At 39.5% G+C, this 17938-nt stretch overlaps 1 protein-coding gene and 1 long non-coding RNA gene across 4 annotated transcripts in view; both read right to left on the bottom strand.

Moving 5' to 3' along the window:
- pudp (pseudouridine 5'-phosphatase) overlaps window positions 1–17938 on the bottom strand; it is a 193370-nt gene that overhangs the window by 128080 nt on the left and 47352 nt on the right. For all 3 annotated transcript variants that reach the window (XM_008107174.3, XM_062975303.1, XM_003218828.4), the window contains exon 3: window positions 7547–7776. In XM_008107174.3, the coding sequence (XP_008105381.2) occupies window positions 7547–7776 (230 nt within the window). The remainder of the gene's footprint in view (window positions 1–7546; window positions 7777–17938) is intronic.
- On the bottom strand, window positions 1712–7537 carry LOC134297524 (uncharacterized). The gene is made up of 2 exons (XR_010004293.1): window positions 2297–7537; window positions 1712–2213 (listed from the first exon to the last, which is right to left on the bottom strand). It is a non-coding gene; the product is annotated as an uncharacterized LOC134297524 (long non-coding RNA).

Below are 17938 nucleotides of genomic sequence, written 5' to 3'. Positions count from 1 at the left end.
TTTGAAATAAGAAATAAGAAAAAAAATTAAGTAGATTAAAACTGATAATTGAACAATACTGTTCAAAAGGTGTGCCTTAAAATGAGTTGAACTGTATTTTGGTATATATTTAGAAACAAAATCAATTTAGAAGCTTACTTGAAGGGCAGATTAAAGCATAATCCTGAATATACCTTGGTTGTATAAGAAAGAAGGCCTCTCTTTCCAAGTTAATAAGTATAAGATTGGTTTTTCAAGAGTCTGAACAATTTGTTTGTGGTCTAAAATGATATACTAAGAATGACTTTCTATCATGGGAAATTACTGAACATCATGGGCAGCATTCAGAGTTTTGGATATGTATGTAAAGCAATTGCACTGAATTGCAGGTATGCTTTTTTGTTGTGCCCTCAATAGCTTATCTGCACACAAAGCAAATACCCCAAGGTTTTGTTCCAGCAATCTTTTTATTAAAGCACAAAATTTGCACAGATGAATTTTTTCATCCTTGGAATGACATTGAGCAGAAAGCAGTTTCCCAGTAATCACTTTAAGCACAGGCAAAAATCACACAGAAGTCTTGCATGGTGGGTCTAAGTATCCATCACACCAATTGCTTCAGTTTTAACGAAAGAAGCTGCAGCTGAGAAAAGTAGTTTAGGGGTTTTTAAAAATTTGTTCTGCAAAACTATATGTGGATTCCTCCAAGTCATGCAGTTAACCAATACATTCCATTTCATTCCTTACATGTATCCAGCCAATTTTGCTATGGGAAAAAGCCCATATAATTTTTTTCTTTAGAAAACAAAAAATGACACCCCATCTCATTTATAGAATATTTTGATTTAATTTAATGATGAGACTGAAAAACTGGGTTCTTTTTATATATCATTCTTGGTTTATAGCTTCAATGAGCAAGGAAGAATGACCACAGAACCATGCATTAGACATTTATTATGACCGTGCTTAAACGCACACTGTTTAATTTAAAGTGCCAGCATGGTGGAGTAATTTGAGCACTGGATTAACTCTGGAGACCAGAGTTTGAATTGCTCTCAACCATGGAAACCCACTGGGTGACCTTGAGCAAATCACACTCTGTCAGCATCAGAGGAAGGCAAAAGCAAATCCCCTCTGAAAAAAATCCATGAAAACCCCATGAAATGTTTACCTTCTAAAGGAAAATGTATCAGATCATGAATACTTGAGATATGTTGTGGTAACGAGCATAGAAAATGGTATCTAACTTGGGGGGGCGGGGCGGTTCTAATCTATATTAATAATTGCTGTTTAAACATGCTTTCACACAGACATTGAAGTTTCAAGAAGAGATGAGGGTTACATGTCATTTGTTTATGTTTATAAACCATCTAATCTAGGATGACATAGAAATAACTTTGAAATGGCATCAATAAAACAGAGTAAGTTTAATACAGTACAACCTTAAATTCAGGTACATTTTTATTTTTCTGATTTCTCCTCCAGACCAAACGAGCAGTGTCACAACGGTTTCTAATGTTGTGCAAGCCAAGATTTTGCTGAGTGGGTGTTAATTCCAGAATGATTTTCTTGTGCTCATTTTGTCATATGCCCTATCTACATTTAATGCTGTTTCAAACCAATACTGAAGAAAGTGGTTTCAATGTGCAGATGATTACGTAGGAAATCCTGGAATCAGATTGAGGCCCGGATGGTGATTTACATAAACTGTCAAAGACAGAACGCCACCAGATAAAGTTCAACACAGTTTATTAAAGTTACAGGGCTAAAAAGTGCCCGTATGAAACAAAGGACTAGGCCAACACTTGCCTTCAATGTAAAAGATACACAAAAAAGACTCCGCTGATACTAAAAGCGGTTCAAAAGATAAACCGGATTAAACAGGAGTTTAATCCGGGTTAAACAGAAAATGCTTACTTCAGCCTGGCAATTTAAACAAACAAAAGTTGGTAAACAAGGATTCAAAGAAACATAAATAGCTGGCAGCAGATTCCTCTCTGCTACTCGAAAGCTGCAACAAACGGAATCCGGATCCAGGCACTTCAATCAGGGTAGCAACGGTCAGCAGGGTCCCAGTCCGGTCCGAGGTCGAAAGCCAGGTACAGATGTCTTGGGTTCACCAATTCCACCGAAAGCCACAGAAGGAGTAGTCCGAGGTCGTAGTCAGTCAGTCAGTCCAGCGTCAATCCAGAATAGGCAATTAATGTCCGTCAAGAAGACGACGGAGGTCCAAGCTAATAAGATTAAACACAGGTTGCACAACAAAAGCCCACACAGTTCCTCCCGCCGTCTATGCCCAGTGTCCTTGGTAACTTACGTATTCAGCAAACGAAACACACCCGTCTTCAGGAAATTCCCAACAAGAGCCCAAGCGTTCGTCCAGATTACCTTGCCCAACGCAATTAGCTCTGGATTCAAAACCCCATTTTATGCCAGTTTACAACTCCTCATCACTATCAGCTGTTCCCCTAATTCCAGGTGCCTCATCATCATCATCCTCATCAGAGCTAAAACATCTTTGACTACGCCCCACAGCATCCCCAGCTGTGGATCCCGTTCCATCCCTCCAACTCGTCCACGGGTCCGATCCTGCAACCCGGCAGTCGCTTCCCATGCTATCATTACCAGGAACACCCAAATCCTCCCTCACACGAGTCCATTCCATGTCATCCTCTTCTGAGCTAACCACCTCTTCCTCCATTCCCTCGGTAAAACCCTCAGAGGAATCTTCGTCTGTTGGTTCTGCAAATAAGTCCCGCAGCCGTTTCCTCTCTCGCTCCTCAAGAGAGTCTGACTCTCGAGGAGTCTTACGACCACGTCTCCCAGTATTGGAGCCATAAGGCTCAACCATAACATAAACTACAGAGAAGTGGTGCACAATAAGGGCATTCCTTTGCACACCGTTATGAAAACTTGTTGTCTAACTGCCATAACTTGAAACAAGCTTCAAACAGCATTAAATGGACCGTGTAGATGGGAGTTTAGTCTGAGGCACCTCTAGAATTACTAGGAGTGAATCATTGGTGAATCAGAGCCTGCAACTGAGCAAATGGAAATAAGGAATTCTAAGGTAGGCTGTCCCTAAAATGTATAAAGACAGCATTATATTTATGTATGACTTTAATTATCCCTTGCATTTCACACAATTGCATTTCCTAGGCTCTCAAACAGTAGTTTATAAATTGCAGTTTACAAGCACCTTATAATTGCACTAAATTCATGGCTGCTGTCTACTGCCCTGGTATTAGATAAGATACTTTACCCTCTTTATGTAATAAATACCTTGTCCGTGTTAATAAACTGTACAGCTTATGTGGCCTTGTGGCCAAATGAAGCATATTAATATGTACCAATAATAATAAATATATCCTTGCCACATCACAGAACAATTATATGCAAGTGCAGTAAGATGAAAACATGGAAGCCGAAGCATCAGGCTAGCTTTAAAAGCAAGATTTTTTGGTTCCATTAAGAAGATTTTAAAATAAAAGTTAAAGCAAAACATGAAAAACATTGAGCATTCAAAGATTCCTGCAGGCTCTACTCTAATAATAAATTACAGAACAATAAAAAAAATACTGCTAACAGAGCATTTCCTTGCTCTAGTAGTTCTTTTTGTAAGGCACAATTATGACAAGGGCTAGGGCAATTAAAAAGAAACTTCAGTTTTACTGAGATCAATACTATGAATTGTTTTAAAGAAGAGGATTTATTCGTTGCAAGCCACAGTACAATATACATCTTAAATAATAATAATAAGTTTATTTATATCCCGCCTCCATCTCCCCCGAAGGGGACTCGGGGTGGCTTACAGCAAAATCAGATACAAAGCAATGATAAAATATGAAACATCAAAGAACAATAACAAAACCAATAGTAATATATACACAGTAAACGAAAAAAGCACAACACAGTATTAAAACATCAAATTAAAAACAATGAGGTTGCAATAGCGGATAAGCAAGGTGCACATTATGAGTTACAAATTTGTAAATAGATAAAGGGCAATAGATTCATTTAAGGTCACATTAGGTAGGGAGGAGCCCTGAATTGATATCAAGTAATCAGGAAAAGAGCAACCAGTACAAAAGTCGAGGAGTATAATTGTAATTATGATGGGGATGGGCAATCTAAACCAAAGGCCTGGGTGAAAAGCCAGGTTTTCAGGCTCTTCCGAAACGCCATCAAGGTGGGGGCTTGCCTGATCTCCCTAGGCAGCGAATTCCAGAGCTGGGGGGCCACTACAGAGAAGGCCCTCTCTCTCGTTCCCACCAACCTCGCTTGTGACGCTGGCGGAAGCGAGAGGAGGGCCTCCCCCGATGACCGAAGAGACCGTACAGGTTCGTAGGGGGAGAGACGATCCTGAAGGTAGATGGGTCCCAAACTGTTCAGAGCTTTATAGGTAATCACCAGCAATTTGAATTGGGTCCGGAAAATGAACGGCAGCCAGTGGAGCTCCTTAAGCAGGAGGGCTGACTGCTCCCTGTATTGGGCTCCCGTCAGAACCCAATATTTATTAAAGAATTCCAGTAAATCTGACTATATTTGCGATAATTTGCTGTTTTGTTATGTAACGTTTCATTAATAAACTGTTTACCCACAAAAAAAAAAAGAATTCCAGTAAATTAAAATAACTATTCTAGACTTCGTCTTGTTCACACCCACAAAAGTGTCCAGGGTCATGAAAAGAGGGTTGTCCCACAATTTTCAAAGTATATATGATAATATGTATAATGAGTTCCCTAAAACAATACACAACATATGTCCAGTGACCTGCTAATTTAAAGATAATGCTTTTTACCAATCTCTGTATTGTTTATAAATTCACATCATGTAGAGAGTAAGAACGCCACAAATCGCGATTTATTATTCTCCTTCATATTTTATCAAGTCTCTTACCAACTGTTTGTGGAGAAACACAAGTTGCTCATGTACAAACAAAAACAGGATCATCCCAAAGATGCAAGTTATTATTCTTTCCTCAATATATCACAATTTACTATGTATGCTCATGTTTATGTTGCCCTTATGTATAAGTTTGAGGGCAGGTTTGGGGGCTCAAATTAAAGATTTTTACTATGAAACCTGTGGATACTGAAGGATAAAGCTTAGGTGCAGAAGAAGAACACGGAAAGCAACCTGCCACTATTATAAACTCAGAGTGAAAGCAGTGACAAGAGGCAGAGGCGAGAACACCTTCTTGGCCATGAAAGCAGGACTCGCAATCCATTACTTCTTCCTTGGGAAGGAAAGGCCTCCCTCATTCTTCGCTTTTGTTTTTTTTGGGGGGGGGGGGGGGTGGCAGGTGGCATTCATCATTCAGCAACAATATGGAGGATCCCGCAGAATGTGGAATGACTATATATTTCAAATTTTTGTGATAATATCTCACAAGGTTTCAGAGAGAACGCCAAGCCTCATGATGCTTATACAGCAAACTCCTATTAAAAACGGCCAGTTGCTCCAGGAGGTGAATTTGAGATGGAAAGGCAGGAAGTGTGAAAAAGTTCCTTAGAATCCATTTTTTTTTCTGCTCATGCAAAGCAACCCCAGGTTGCCTTTGGTTTGAGAAGAGAATTACATAATTCCAGTTTGCTTGTTATTTAAACCTAAGTGCTTTGATTCTTATCTGTAAATTGGATATGTGAATTACATATTTTACAGATGAATATGACGATTTTACATATTTTATGAATATTTCATGAGTGAGGTGAGACTTGTGAGCTAACATCACAAAAGGCAATCTTCTCTTCTATAACCTAGGCAAATATGGTACCTTTTGTTTTCAGACTCATGCATCATGTTTACATGTTAACAGTATTTGGTGTCCTAGGAAGTAGTAAGTGTAGACTCTTAGTGTGAAATCCAAAGGCAAAACAATTCCACACAAAAAGCAAGCTTTCAAAGGGAGCTTAAAGAGCTACATGTAATTGGCAGTAAGTTTTAATGGATACAACTAATGGGAGTTGCAATAGGGCAGTATAAATTAGCTCATTACACACAGCTTGCAAACCATACACACTGAGACATCTAAATAAAATACTTGTACGGAACTAGAAAATTAGCACACTTATTTACTGTTGCACAGTTTAATGGCAACTTGCATTCAGCAGTTCAGTGTAATCTCTTCAAGGGGCTGCATAAATCAGCATGTAAAAATCAGTTCCCGCTTGAGAATCTGAAACGCCTGATGCTCTCTGAGTCACCAAGATTCTAATGTTCAAAGTAATAAGAAACTGTAACTGCAAAGTATACAATAAACAGATCTGATTACTTCCACTAAGCTTGTGAACAGAAAGAAAGAGAAAAAGAAAAATGTGCAATGCTTTTTGTACAGATGCAAGGGGTGAAAGACAGCTGTGAGCTTGTGGTGGCTGAGATGAGCAAGTGGAACTGTTTATAGCAAGACACACACACACACCTGCTTACATTCTTTGTCAGCACATTTTCTACACCCAACTGCACATACTGTGCTTATAGTTTCATATTTTGCCTGCTAGTCCTAATCTAGGACTTACATTGGTTATAGGAATAGTTATGTGTTTTCCCGCTCATCTATATGGGAAATAAGAATTAGCTTAAAGACAATCTTTGAGATCTAATCTATGGGGGGCTCTAGAATTAAGAATCTGGTGATGTTTGGCCTTTCACCACTCAACTCAGAGAAGGGGAAGGCTCCTTTTAAAAATGAATTAAGGTACAGTTCTGACATTAATTTATGGATAAGTTGACCCAGGTTATTGGGGTCAACTTTTTGACTAACATTTCTAGACTTATACATGAATAGAGAGAGAGAAAGATAGACAGAGATAATCTTTCTTACTAGAGCGAAGGGTGTGGCTGTAATTAAGGAATGAATTTCTGATGTCCCAAATTAAGGATTGGGTTTGCTCTGAAGAAGCTGAGGTATTAGAGAAATACTCCAATTCATAAATGTCTTTAATAAAAAGGACCCAAATTGTAAGGTGGGGTTTCAGTACCCGTTGCAGTACAAAACTCCTAATTATACCCAATGAATACGTTCTCTATTGTTGTTGTTGTTGTTGATGATGATGATGTTTACTGCTCCACTAATTTACTGTGGAGGCCTGGAGGCATACATGTTTATTCTTTCTTGTCTACAACACTTAAAAAGTATAAATCAAATACAACTACTTCAAATTCAACATAGAAAACAAAAATGTCATGAAAGGTTAGATAATATCATATTTTGAATATTTAAAAGAGGTCACTTGCACTTGAAAGCATGCACAAGACCAAATGTCACAGGTAGAAAATCCATCATTTTCTAAACTTTTAGTATTCAGATTTTTAAAAAAGTCTGGAAATGATTAAAACCTGTCTGTTTCTTTGCAGTAGAGTGCAGAAAATCAATTTGCATTTGCATTACAAACCATTATATATAATGCATAAAGAAAACCTTTGGCAATATTCTTCTCTTGCTTTATTCCCCCCTTTTAAATGTTTTCAAAGCTCTTGAGGAAATTGATGTAACAAAATAACAAATGAAGGTCAAATCACGACCTGGATTATATACCACTACTTTTTCTATTACTATTATTCCTACCTTTTCCGGAAGTGGTGGTGGATTAAATCTTTTCGCACAAACTATAAACACATCAGGCTGTGGCTTGCCATCCTTCACTTCAGGGTCATCTCCCAACACAATATGATGAAATAAATTGAAGAAGTCTTTGTGTCGACTAGTTTTCATTTCAAATGTCACTCGGGATGAGCTGGTGGCAACAGCTATGGGTATGTTGTGTTGATGTAAATGGCGGATTAGTTTTTCAACTCCTGTGAAATAAAATTATATGAAAAGGTTAAAATGTACAGTGTTGAGGGGAGAAAAAAAGAGGTGGCAGATTTACTGATTCTGTGCTCCTGTCCTTTTTCATACAAACATTTGCTTTTCACACAGATAGGCACTAAGAGTGAATAACATTAGCCTTGAATAGAAAAGAGGCATAAATAAAAATGCTATTGATCTCCAGGTGGGCTATATATTTAATAAATACATATTTTTATGACATTTCACCTTTGAAGCGTGGAAGTTTAGGGCTAGTACGTCCAGCCCATTCAAACCTCCTCGCATTTGCTTTTCAACATCTCATTCTGTCCTCATAAATAGCTTAACAACAACAAACAACAATTTATTTCTTACCCACCTCTCCTCATGGCTCAAGGCAGGTTGCATGATTATTAAAACACATGAATATTGTAAAATTATAGAAATATATATATATTTCTATAAAAGATACATATTAATGGGCAAGAGTCACTTAGTGATCAGATACTAGAACATCTGCTTAAAAATTTCAGTGGTTTAGAAGAAAAAAGGAATATGCCTGAAATAGTGTGAGCAGGTTTATAAGAAAATGTTTATTTAAAAAATACACTCTTACACATATTCTGAGATACTATGAGAGTATACTAAATCAAATCATAACCTGGATCCCTAACTACCCTAAGAAAAATTCAAAATTCAGAATAATGAAGCACTGGAGAATTATCAGACTCACACCTATATGAACTGTGAAGTGATGCCTTCCTACTTAAGGAGAAAATAATTCATAAGAAAGTAGTTCCTCTGAAAACAACAAATTGTTGGCTAATAAGTGGCTAATTAAAAAAAAAGAGATTGATGTATATTCATTAAGTTTGGTTTAGTTTAGTAAACTGAAAGATTTCAAGTTAAAAAAATCTCAGCAACTTTAAATAATGATTAATTATACTTGTCAAATTAAGATATCTGAAAACAGACATATTTGGAAGGAAAAAACAACTGACAGTATAGGAGCTTTTCTCATGGGACTACAGAAACTTTCAAAAAGGAAGTAATTCAGCATTTTCTATTTGGCACTTTTGAAAAATAAAAGCATGATTAATTTGTTGTTCTTTAACTCAGGTTCCCTTGAGTTTTATTGGTGTTTCAACTCTCTGCTCTTTCCAGTCTCTTGAATCTGGGATGTCAGAAAATATTTATTTTGTTTTCTGTTATCAATTTATTCTTCATTTATGCTCTCATTTCAAAGCACACACCCAATTTTTTAAAAGGGAATTCTAATTACTAGTCCTCTCCCAGCACTAAAAGCAAGTAGGGTATTCCTACTGAAATTGAGGACGGTTTTGTTAGTTGTGACAAGTAAATTCAAGTAATTTCATTAAGATCTATTTCGAAAGCATGTTTGTATTACACAATTATAGCATCTTAACAAGATTTGAACAGCACCATCCTAAGGTATCCTGAGAGTTGTAGTTTGCCGAGGTGCTTGGAATATACCCTCCCTGAACTCCAGAGAAACTGGGTAAGAGAGAATGGTGAATATATTAATTCTGTACTGAAGAGACGCCATGTGAGACCAATGTGATTTAATATTTGCAATTAACTTTGTGGTACATGCTTCCAGACATAAGCTGTGGTGCTTTAAAATTCCTTGTATGTTTGGACACCAGAAAATGTTCTTTTCTTATAACGAGGAGTTTCAGAAGATTCTCTGAAACCTACTGAAATTCCTTGCTATAAGAAAATATCCCCCTGAACAGTATCATTAAGATGTACCAATTTTACACAATGAAGTGTTCAACGTATAACATCTATAACAGTGGTTTAACAAATTTCTACCATCTTTTTAACTAGGAGCTTGCAAACTAGAATCATAGAATCATAGAACAGTAGAGTTGGAAGAGACCACATGGGCCATCTAGTCCAACCCCCTGCTAAGAAGCAGGAAATCGCATTCAAAGCACCCCCGACAGATGGCCATCCAGCCTCTGCTTAAAAGCCTCCAAGGAAGGAGCCTCCACCACGGCCCCGGGGAGAGAGTTCCACTGTCGAACAGCTCTCACAGTGAGGAAGTTCTTCCTGATGTTCAGGTGGAATCTCCTTTCCTGTAGTTTGAAGCCATTGTTCCGTGTCCTAGTCTGCAGGGCAGCAGAAAACAAGCTTGCTCCCTCCTCCCTATGACTTCCCTTCACGTATTTGTACATGGCTATCATGTCTCCTCTCAGCCTTCTCTTCTGCAGGCTAAACATGCCCAGCTCTTTAAGCCGCTCCTCATAGGGCTTGTTCTCCAGACCCTTAATCATTTTAGTCGCCCTCCTCTGGACGCTTTCCAGCTTGTCAACATCTCCCTTCAACTTTGGTGCCCAAAATTGGACACAGTATTCCAGGTGTGGTCTGACCAAGGCAGAATAGAGGGGGAGCATAACTTCCCTGGATCTAGACGCTATTCCCCTATTGATGCAGGCCAGAATCCCATTGGCTTTTTTAGCAGCCGCATCACATTGTTGGCTCATGTTTAACTTGTTCCCCACGAGGACTCCAAGGTCTTTTTCGCACACACTGCTGTCTAGCCAGGCGTCCCCCATTCTGTATCTTTGATTTCCATTTTTTCTGCCGAAGTGAAGTATCTTGCATTTGTCCCTGTTGAACTTCATTTTGTTAGTTTTGGCCCATCTCTCTAGTCTGTCAAGATCGTTTTGAATTCTGCTCCTGTCTTCTGGAGTGTTAGCTATCCCTCCCAGTTTTGTGTCGTCTGCAAACTTGATGATCGTGCCTTCTAACCCTTCGTCTAAGTCGTTAATAAAGATGTTGAACAGAACCGGGCCCAGGACGGAGCCCTGCGGCACTCCACTTGTCACTTCTTTCCATGATGAAGACGACGCATTGGTGAGCACCCTTTGGGTTCGTTCGCTTAGCCAATTACAGATCCACCTAACCGTAGTTTTGTCTAGCCCACATTTTACTAGTTTGTTTGCCAGAAGGTCGTGGGGGACTTTGTCGAAGGCCTTACTGAAATCCAGGTACGCTACGCTACATCCACAGCATTCCCTGTATCGACCCAACTCGTAACTCTATCGAAAAAAGAGATCAGATTAGTCTGGCATGACTTGTTTTTGGTAAATCCGTGTTGACTATTAGCAATGACCGCATTTGTTTCTAAGTGTTCGCAGACCACTTCCTTAATGATCTTTTCCAGAATTTTGCCTGGTATTGATGTGAGGCTGACCGGACGGTAATTGTTTGGGTCGTTCTTTTTTCCCTTCTTGAAGATAGGGACCACATTCGCCCTCCTCCAATCTGCTGGGACTTCTCCCGTTCTCCAAGAACTCTCGAAGATAATTGCCAGTGGTTCTGAAATAACTTCCGCTAGTTCCTTCAGTACTCTTGGGTGTAGCTGATCTGGCCCTGGGGACTTGAATTTGTTTAGAGAGGCCAAGTGTTCCTGGACAACTTGTTTCCCTATTTGGGGTTGGATTTCCCCCAATCCTTCGTCCATTCCGTGTTGCTGAGGTTGAAGATGGCTTTCTTTTTCTGAGAAGACCGAGGCAAAGAAGGCATTAAGTAGTTCTGCCTTTTCCCTGTCCCCTGTCGCCATCACCCCATCTTCTCCTTGCAATGGCCCTATCGCGTCCTTTTTCTTCCTTTTTCTACCAACGTAAGCAAAAAAGCCTTTTTTTTTTGTTTTTTATGTCCCTGGCAAGCCTGAGCTCATTTTGCGCTTTAGCCTTGCGAACCTTTTCCCTACAGGTGTTGGCTATACGTTTGAATTCTTCTTTGGTGATTTCTCCCCTTTTCCACTTCTTATGCATGTCACTTTTGAGCTTTAGCTCAGTTAGAAGTTCTTTGGACATCCATTCTGGCTTCTTTGCACTTGTCTTATTTTTCTTCTTTGTTGGCACTGTTTGCATTTGCGCCTTGAGTATTTCACTTTTGAAAAACTCCCATCCATCCTTAACTCCCTTGTTTTTTAATATCGGCGTCCATGGAATGCCGCTCAGTAATTCCTTCATTTTTTGGAAGTCAGCTCTCTTAAAGTCCAGAATGCGTGTTTGACTTGTCTTAGTTTCAGCATTCCTTTGTATTGCAAACTGCAGGAGCACATGGTCACTTGCCCCTAAGGATCCAACCACTTCAACTGTATTGATCAGGTCTTCCACATTTGTTAAGATTAGATCAAGAGTTGCTGATCCTCTTGTTGCCTCTTCTACCTTCTGGACCATAAAATTATCTGCAAGGCAAGTGAGGAATTTGTTGGACTTTGTACTCTTGGCTGAGTTTGTTTTCCAGCAGATATCGGGATAATTGAAATCGCCCATGACTACTATATCTCTTCTTTGTGCCTGTTTGGTCAGCTGTTGACAGAAGGCTTCATCAAGTCCTTCATCCTGACTCGGAGGTCTGTAGTAGACACCCACGACAAGATCTTTTTGAGTCCCGGTTCCCTTGATTCTTATCCAGATGCTTTCAAGCTGGTTTCCCGGATTACAGTCTTGCATTTCTTCTGCAACGTAACTGTTTTTGACATATAAAGCTACTCCCCCTCCTCTTCCCTTTGTTCTATTTCTGTGAAAGAGGTTATAGCCCTCAATGGTTAAATTCCAGTGATGGGAGTCATCCCACCAGGTTTCAGTGATGCCTATGGCATCGTATGTGTGGTGCTGTGCTAGGAGTTGGAGTTCGTCTTGCTTATTTCCCATGCTCTGAGCATTAGTGTAAAGACATGTAAGCCCCTGTGACCTCCCCTCGAACTGTTTATTTGGGATTATTGTGCTCTCTGTACTTGGTCCTTGCTGTGTTTGTGCAGCCCTCCGTTTAGCCTTTCGGCGGTTCCCTGTGGTCGTGGGTAATATAGTGTTCGCCAGGCTGTTGTTCCCCTCCCCCAGTGGATCTAGTTTAAAGTGCGCCTGATGAGGTTTGTGAGTCTGTGTGCAAAAAGATGTTTTCCTACTTGTGTGAGATGCACCCCATCGCTTGCCAGTAGTCCATCCTCTTGGAAGAGTAGACCATGGTCAAGGAAGCCAAAATGCTCCTCTTGACACCATTTTCTGAGCCAGTTATTGACCTGTACTATTTTTCCGGCCCTTGTAGAGCCGTGTCCTACAACAGGGAGGAGGGATGAAAAGATCACATGTACATTATACAGTTTTAGCTTTGTTCCCAGAGCTCGAAAATCATTTGTGATCTTTTGAAAAGTATGCCTAGCGGTGTCATTGGTACCTACATGAATCAACATAAGGTGGGGAGGGTGATGGGGCTTTAGGAGCCTGCTGAGCCTCTGAGTGATATGGTGTATTTTTGCCCCCGGGAGGCAGCATGTTTCTCGAGCCATCCCATCCGGTCTGGAAATGATGGCTTCCGTTCCTCTAAGGAGGGAGTCACCTACTACCAAGACCTGTTTCCTTTGAGGATTGACAGGGTCCCTTTTGTGCAAGACAGTGTGTATGTCCCCTGAAGAGTGTTCCTGTTGAAGTGAATCATGTAGGTGTAAAGTGTTGTCCTCCTCCTCAACATCCCCAGTGCATTCATCAATGACAATCCATTGAGATACATCCGAGAGCCCATTACTCTCCCAAGGCTGTTCCTGTTGCTCCTGGTCTATGATTGGGGATGGAGCATTTGCATGATTACATAAGTGTGACTGTGGTGATGCACTGTCCCCGTCAGGGCTATCCACTGCGCATTGATCCAGGGTGGTCCACTGAGTGGTATCTAAGAAACTGTGGTCCTCCACAAGATGTGTTTCCTGATTGTATGTTAATGATGTAAGAATTTCAAATCTGTTGTGTAAATGCAGCTGAGCAGAGGAGTTCTGCGGAGGCTGCCTGGTCCTGCGTCTCCTTCTATGGGTGACCTCCTTCCAAGCCTGAGGGTTGTCTACCTTTGAGTTGATCTCCCCATAAGGTTCCTGATCATGGTCTTGGTGGTGTTGGTGTGATGCAGGCTGCTGATCTACAGCAGCGTGTTGTGCAGTGTCCAAGAAGAGCTCGAGTGCCTGAATGTCCTTAAGGGTCTTAATATGGTGCTCGAGCTGTTGGATCCTCTGCTCCATCAGAGTCATCTGTTTGCATTTGGAGCAGATGTAGTTGTCTAGTTTTTGTGTGAAAAAGCGGAACATGCCACAGCTGGTGCATGTGATGGGAATGTTTTGCTTTTGTTGCATCTCTTGGTGAGCGTGGTGGCCAAGTGGGATCTTTGTACAGTTAAGTAATATGCACACACTTTATGTGCAGACTGCAACAAACCACCTCTTTGTGTATTTGTTTATGTTGCTTTGTTTCCTGTATGTACTGCAAAGGATAGTTAGTAAAGGTGCCAAGCCCACACTCAGTTTAAAATCTTAGCCAAATCTTAGCCAAATCCTACCTGAAGCCAGGGAGCAAAAATGTCCTCCTGCTGCCTCTGCTTCTGCGAGAACCAACTGCCCTTCTGGGATCAGGCTCTGGCAGAAACTCACACTGGCAAATAAAGCTTTCCCAGAAACTCAATTAACAGGGGACAATGCCTGCTGTCAATCAACTTAAGTACCTGGCTCTCTTTCAACACAACAGTCACACAACAGTTAGACTTTGACCATAGGAGCCAAGCCCACACTCAGTTTAAAATCTTAGCCAAATCTTAGCCAACTGGTGGAGAATTTTTTTTTTTTAAAAGGCCCATAGGTCCATGCATCAAAAACTACCATATATACTCGAGTATAAACTGACCCGAATATAAGCCGAGGCACATAATTTTACCACAAAAAAACTGGGAAAACAATTACTCCAGTATAAGCCGAGGGTGGTAAATTTCAGAAAAAAAAGTAGATACCAATAAAATTACATTAATTGAGGCATCAGTAGGTTAAATGTTTTTGAATATTTACATAAAGCTCTAATTTAAGATAAGATTGTCCAACTCTGATTAAATTATTATTCTCATCTTCTTCAATGTAAATGTGCTTATGTATCCTTTTAATAATAATAGAGTAAAATAATACATGTAATAATAATAATAATTATAATAATATCAGGAAAATAATACATGTAGTAATAAATAGAGTAAAATAATAAATATAATAATAAGATCAAAGTGAAATAATAATAATAATAATAATAATAATAATAATAATAATAGAGTAAAATAAATGTAATAGTAGCAACAATAATAGAGAAAAATAATAAATGTAATAATAACAATAATATTAAAGAAAAATAGTAAATGTACCATATATTCTCGAGTATAACCTGACCCGAATATAAGCCAACCAGGACCCTCACCCAAGTATAAGCTGAGTGGGGCTTTTTCAGTCTTAAAAAAAGGGCTGAAAAACTAGGCTTATACTCGAGTATATACAGTAAGTAGTCTTCATATCACTTTTAAAATACTGTGTTCCCCTTCCAGGACCAAAATTTTGTTTGCTTCTGTTAAATTAATCCCACTCCAAATGTATTTTGAAAAACTAGGCTATTTCTGCAAAAATATTTCAGATAAAAGATGATTAACAGCATGAGGGATTGATTTACATCTTATCTATGTAAATCAATGAATTAAACCATGTATATTAATAATTTGCTATTTGAATTGGAACATACTGATTTGAAACTACACATACAGCCTATTTACCTAGGAGCACAATCAAAAATCTTTGATCATACAGCCCACATACCGTTTTTATTGCCGTCTACATAAAAATAAGATGGGTGATAGTAAATTTAATGAATTAGTTTTGGGCTTTCTGTTTTAGATCTAGGGATGATAAGAGACTTCACTTTCTTGTAAAGTAAGAGAATAATGCAATTATAGGGAGCTCACAGTGATTGGACCAGAACACAAGGTCAAGAATAGTCTTGCATGATTTGGAGACTTGTAAATATTCATAACTGATTATATGCATCCTTTACTTAGATGTCATAAACAACAGTAGAGACTGAATATCCTTTATCCAAAATGCTTGGGACCATAAATGTACTGAATTATGGATTTTGGAATAGTTGTATTTGCGTATTTATATATTTTGAGATATTTTGGTGATTGGAAACAAATCAAAACATGAAATTAATTTAGTCTCTCTCTCTCTCTCTCTCTCTATATATATATATATATTGTTGTTGTTGTTTATTCATTCAGTCTTTTCCGACTTTTTATGACCTTATGGACCAGTCCATGCCACAGCTTCCTGTCAGCTGTCGCTGCCCCCAGTTTCTTCAAGGTCAGGCCAGTCACTTCAAGGATACCGTCCATCCATCTCGCCCTTGGTCAGCCCCTCTTCCTATTTCCTTCAATTATCCCCAGCATCATGATCTTTTTTAAGCTTTCCTGTCTTCTCATGATGTTGCCAAAATACTTCATCTTTGCCTAATATCCTTCCCTCCAGTCCAAGGCATTCTCAGGATTTTCCTCCAACACCAAAGTTCAAAAGCATTATACAATAGAGTCTCACTTATCCAAGCTAAACGGGCAAGCCGAAGCTTGGATAAGCGAATATATTTTATAATAAGGAGGGATTAAGGAAAAGCCTATTAAACATCAAATTAGGTTATGATTTTACAAATTAAACACCAGAACATCATGTTATACAACAAATTTGACAGAAAAAGTAGTTCAATGTTCAGTAATATTATGTTGTAATTACTGTATTTACGAATTTAGCACCAAAATATCATGATATATTGAAAACATTGACTACAAAAATGGCTTGGATTATCCAGAAGCTTGGATAAGCGAGGCTTGGATAATTGAGACTCTACTGTATATACGGTAGAGTTCTGGTTAACCGAGACTCCATATTATTCGAGGTTCTGCTGGGGGCACCCCTCCCTCTCCCTCTCCTTCTTTCGAGTTCGAGAGAAAGAGAGGGAGGAGGAAGAACCCCACGATCGCTGCTGTTTAGCAGCGCTTGGGGGGTTCTTCCCAAGGGGCGAGGGCTCACCAAGGGATGGGGCACCGAGGGACCTCGGCAAGCCCTCGGCCCAGGGAAGTGCCCCGCGATTGCTGCTGCCTAGCAATGCTCATGGGGTACTTCCCAAGGATCGAGGGCTCACCGAGGAACATCCCTCAGCGAGCCCTCGCCCCTTGGAAAGCCCCCCGTGAGCGTTGCTAGGCAGCGTGATCGCAGGGCGCTTCCCTAAACCAGATTACCGGGGGGGGGGGGATAATAGGGCCTCCCTATTATCCAAACAGTTTGGTTATCTGAGATTGGGCCCGCCCCTTTATCTCGGATAACCAGAACTCTACTGTATCTGCATTATATCAATCTGTGTCAGAAAATGCAAAGGGTTTTCCAAGTTTCTGTGTTAGGGATGAAGATCATATACTAATTTTCTCAACCTATGAAGAAAGAATTTCTCATCAGTATGTTCCAATTTCTTTAAAAAGTCAACCACAGCAATTTTACATAATTTAAAAAATGTTTTCATAAAAACACTTAAAAGAACAATGGGTTCCCCTAAAACTGTAGAGACCAAAAGAATTAAGCGCCAAGGATCAGTATCAAACAGATTTAGCAACCATTTCTAACAAGCTCAGGGAATTCTTGCAGCAGGTTAAATCCTTTAAACTCAAGAAATTCCAAAGAGATGAAAATGACTATACTAACAATAGAGTTTATCGCTGGTTATATACGGATACCTTTACACCTAAGAAGCAAGTTAGATTCAGGGACTTCACATCAGAAGACAACTCCCATTCCTTTTCAGATGGTTCCTCAGGTAGCACTTCGACTTTTGGTAGAGACTATATCCCACCACCTAGACGCACTGGTCGTGTCAGAAACCAACCCAACAGGTTTTTTTTATGGGGCTTCCAACCAAAAAAAAGAAGACCTGATAGTTAATTTATCAGATAGGGTATTTTCTCCTCATGAAATCTCAATAATTAACAGAGGTTTGTTCTTTGTTCCCACCCCTAAAATCAATCCTTTTCGTACCCGCATTGAACTATCTAATTTGTTTCGATCCATTAAATTGCGATATCATTTTGGCAAAACAATAAATACCAACGTAACCACATTTAGACCCCGTAGTACTTTTGTTCCATTTACTGATCATGTTGGTATCAAGGCCTTTGAGAAAATTGTTTGTGATGAAATTTTTCTGAAACGCATTCCCAACAAGGATAGATACAAAAATAATTTGTCCAGTAATGATTGGCAGATACTTAAGGAACTAGCCAATGACAAGAACATAGTGTGGAAAC

This window comes from Anolis carolinensis, chromosome 3 (genome assembly GCF_035594765.1).
Source record: "Anolis carolinensis isolate JA03-04 chromosome 3, rAnoCar3.1.pri, whole genome shotgun sequence".
Taxonomy (NCBI): domain Eukaryota; kingdom Metazoa; phylum Chordata; class Lepidosauria; order Squamata; family Dactyloidae; genus Anolis; species Anolis carolinensis.
The sequence above is the reverse complement of the archived record's forward strand: the minus strand, read 5'-3'. Positions and strand labels throughout refer to the sequence as shown.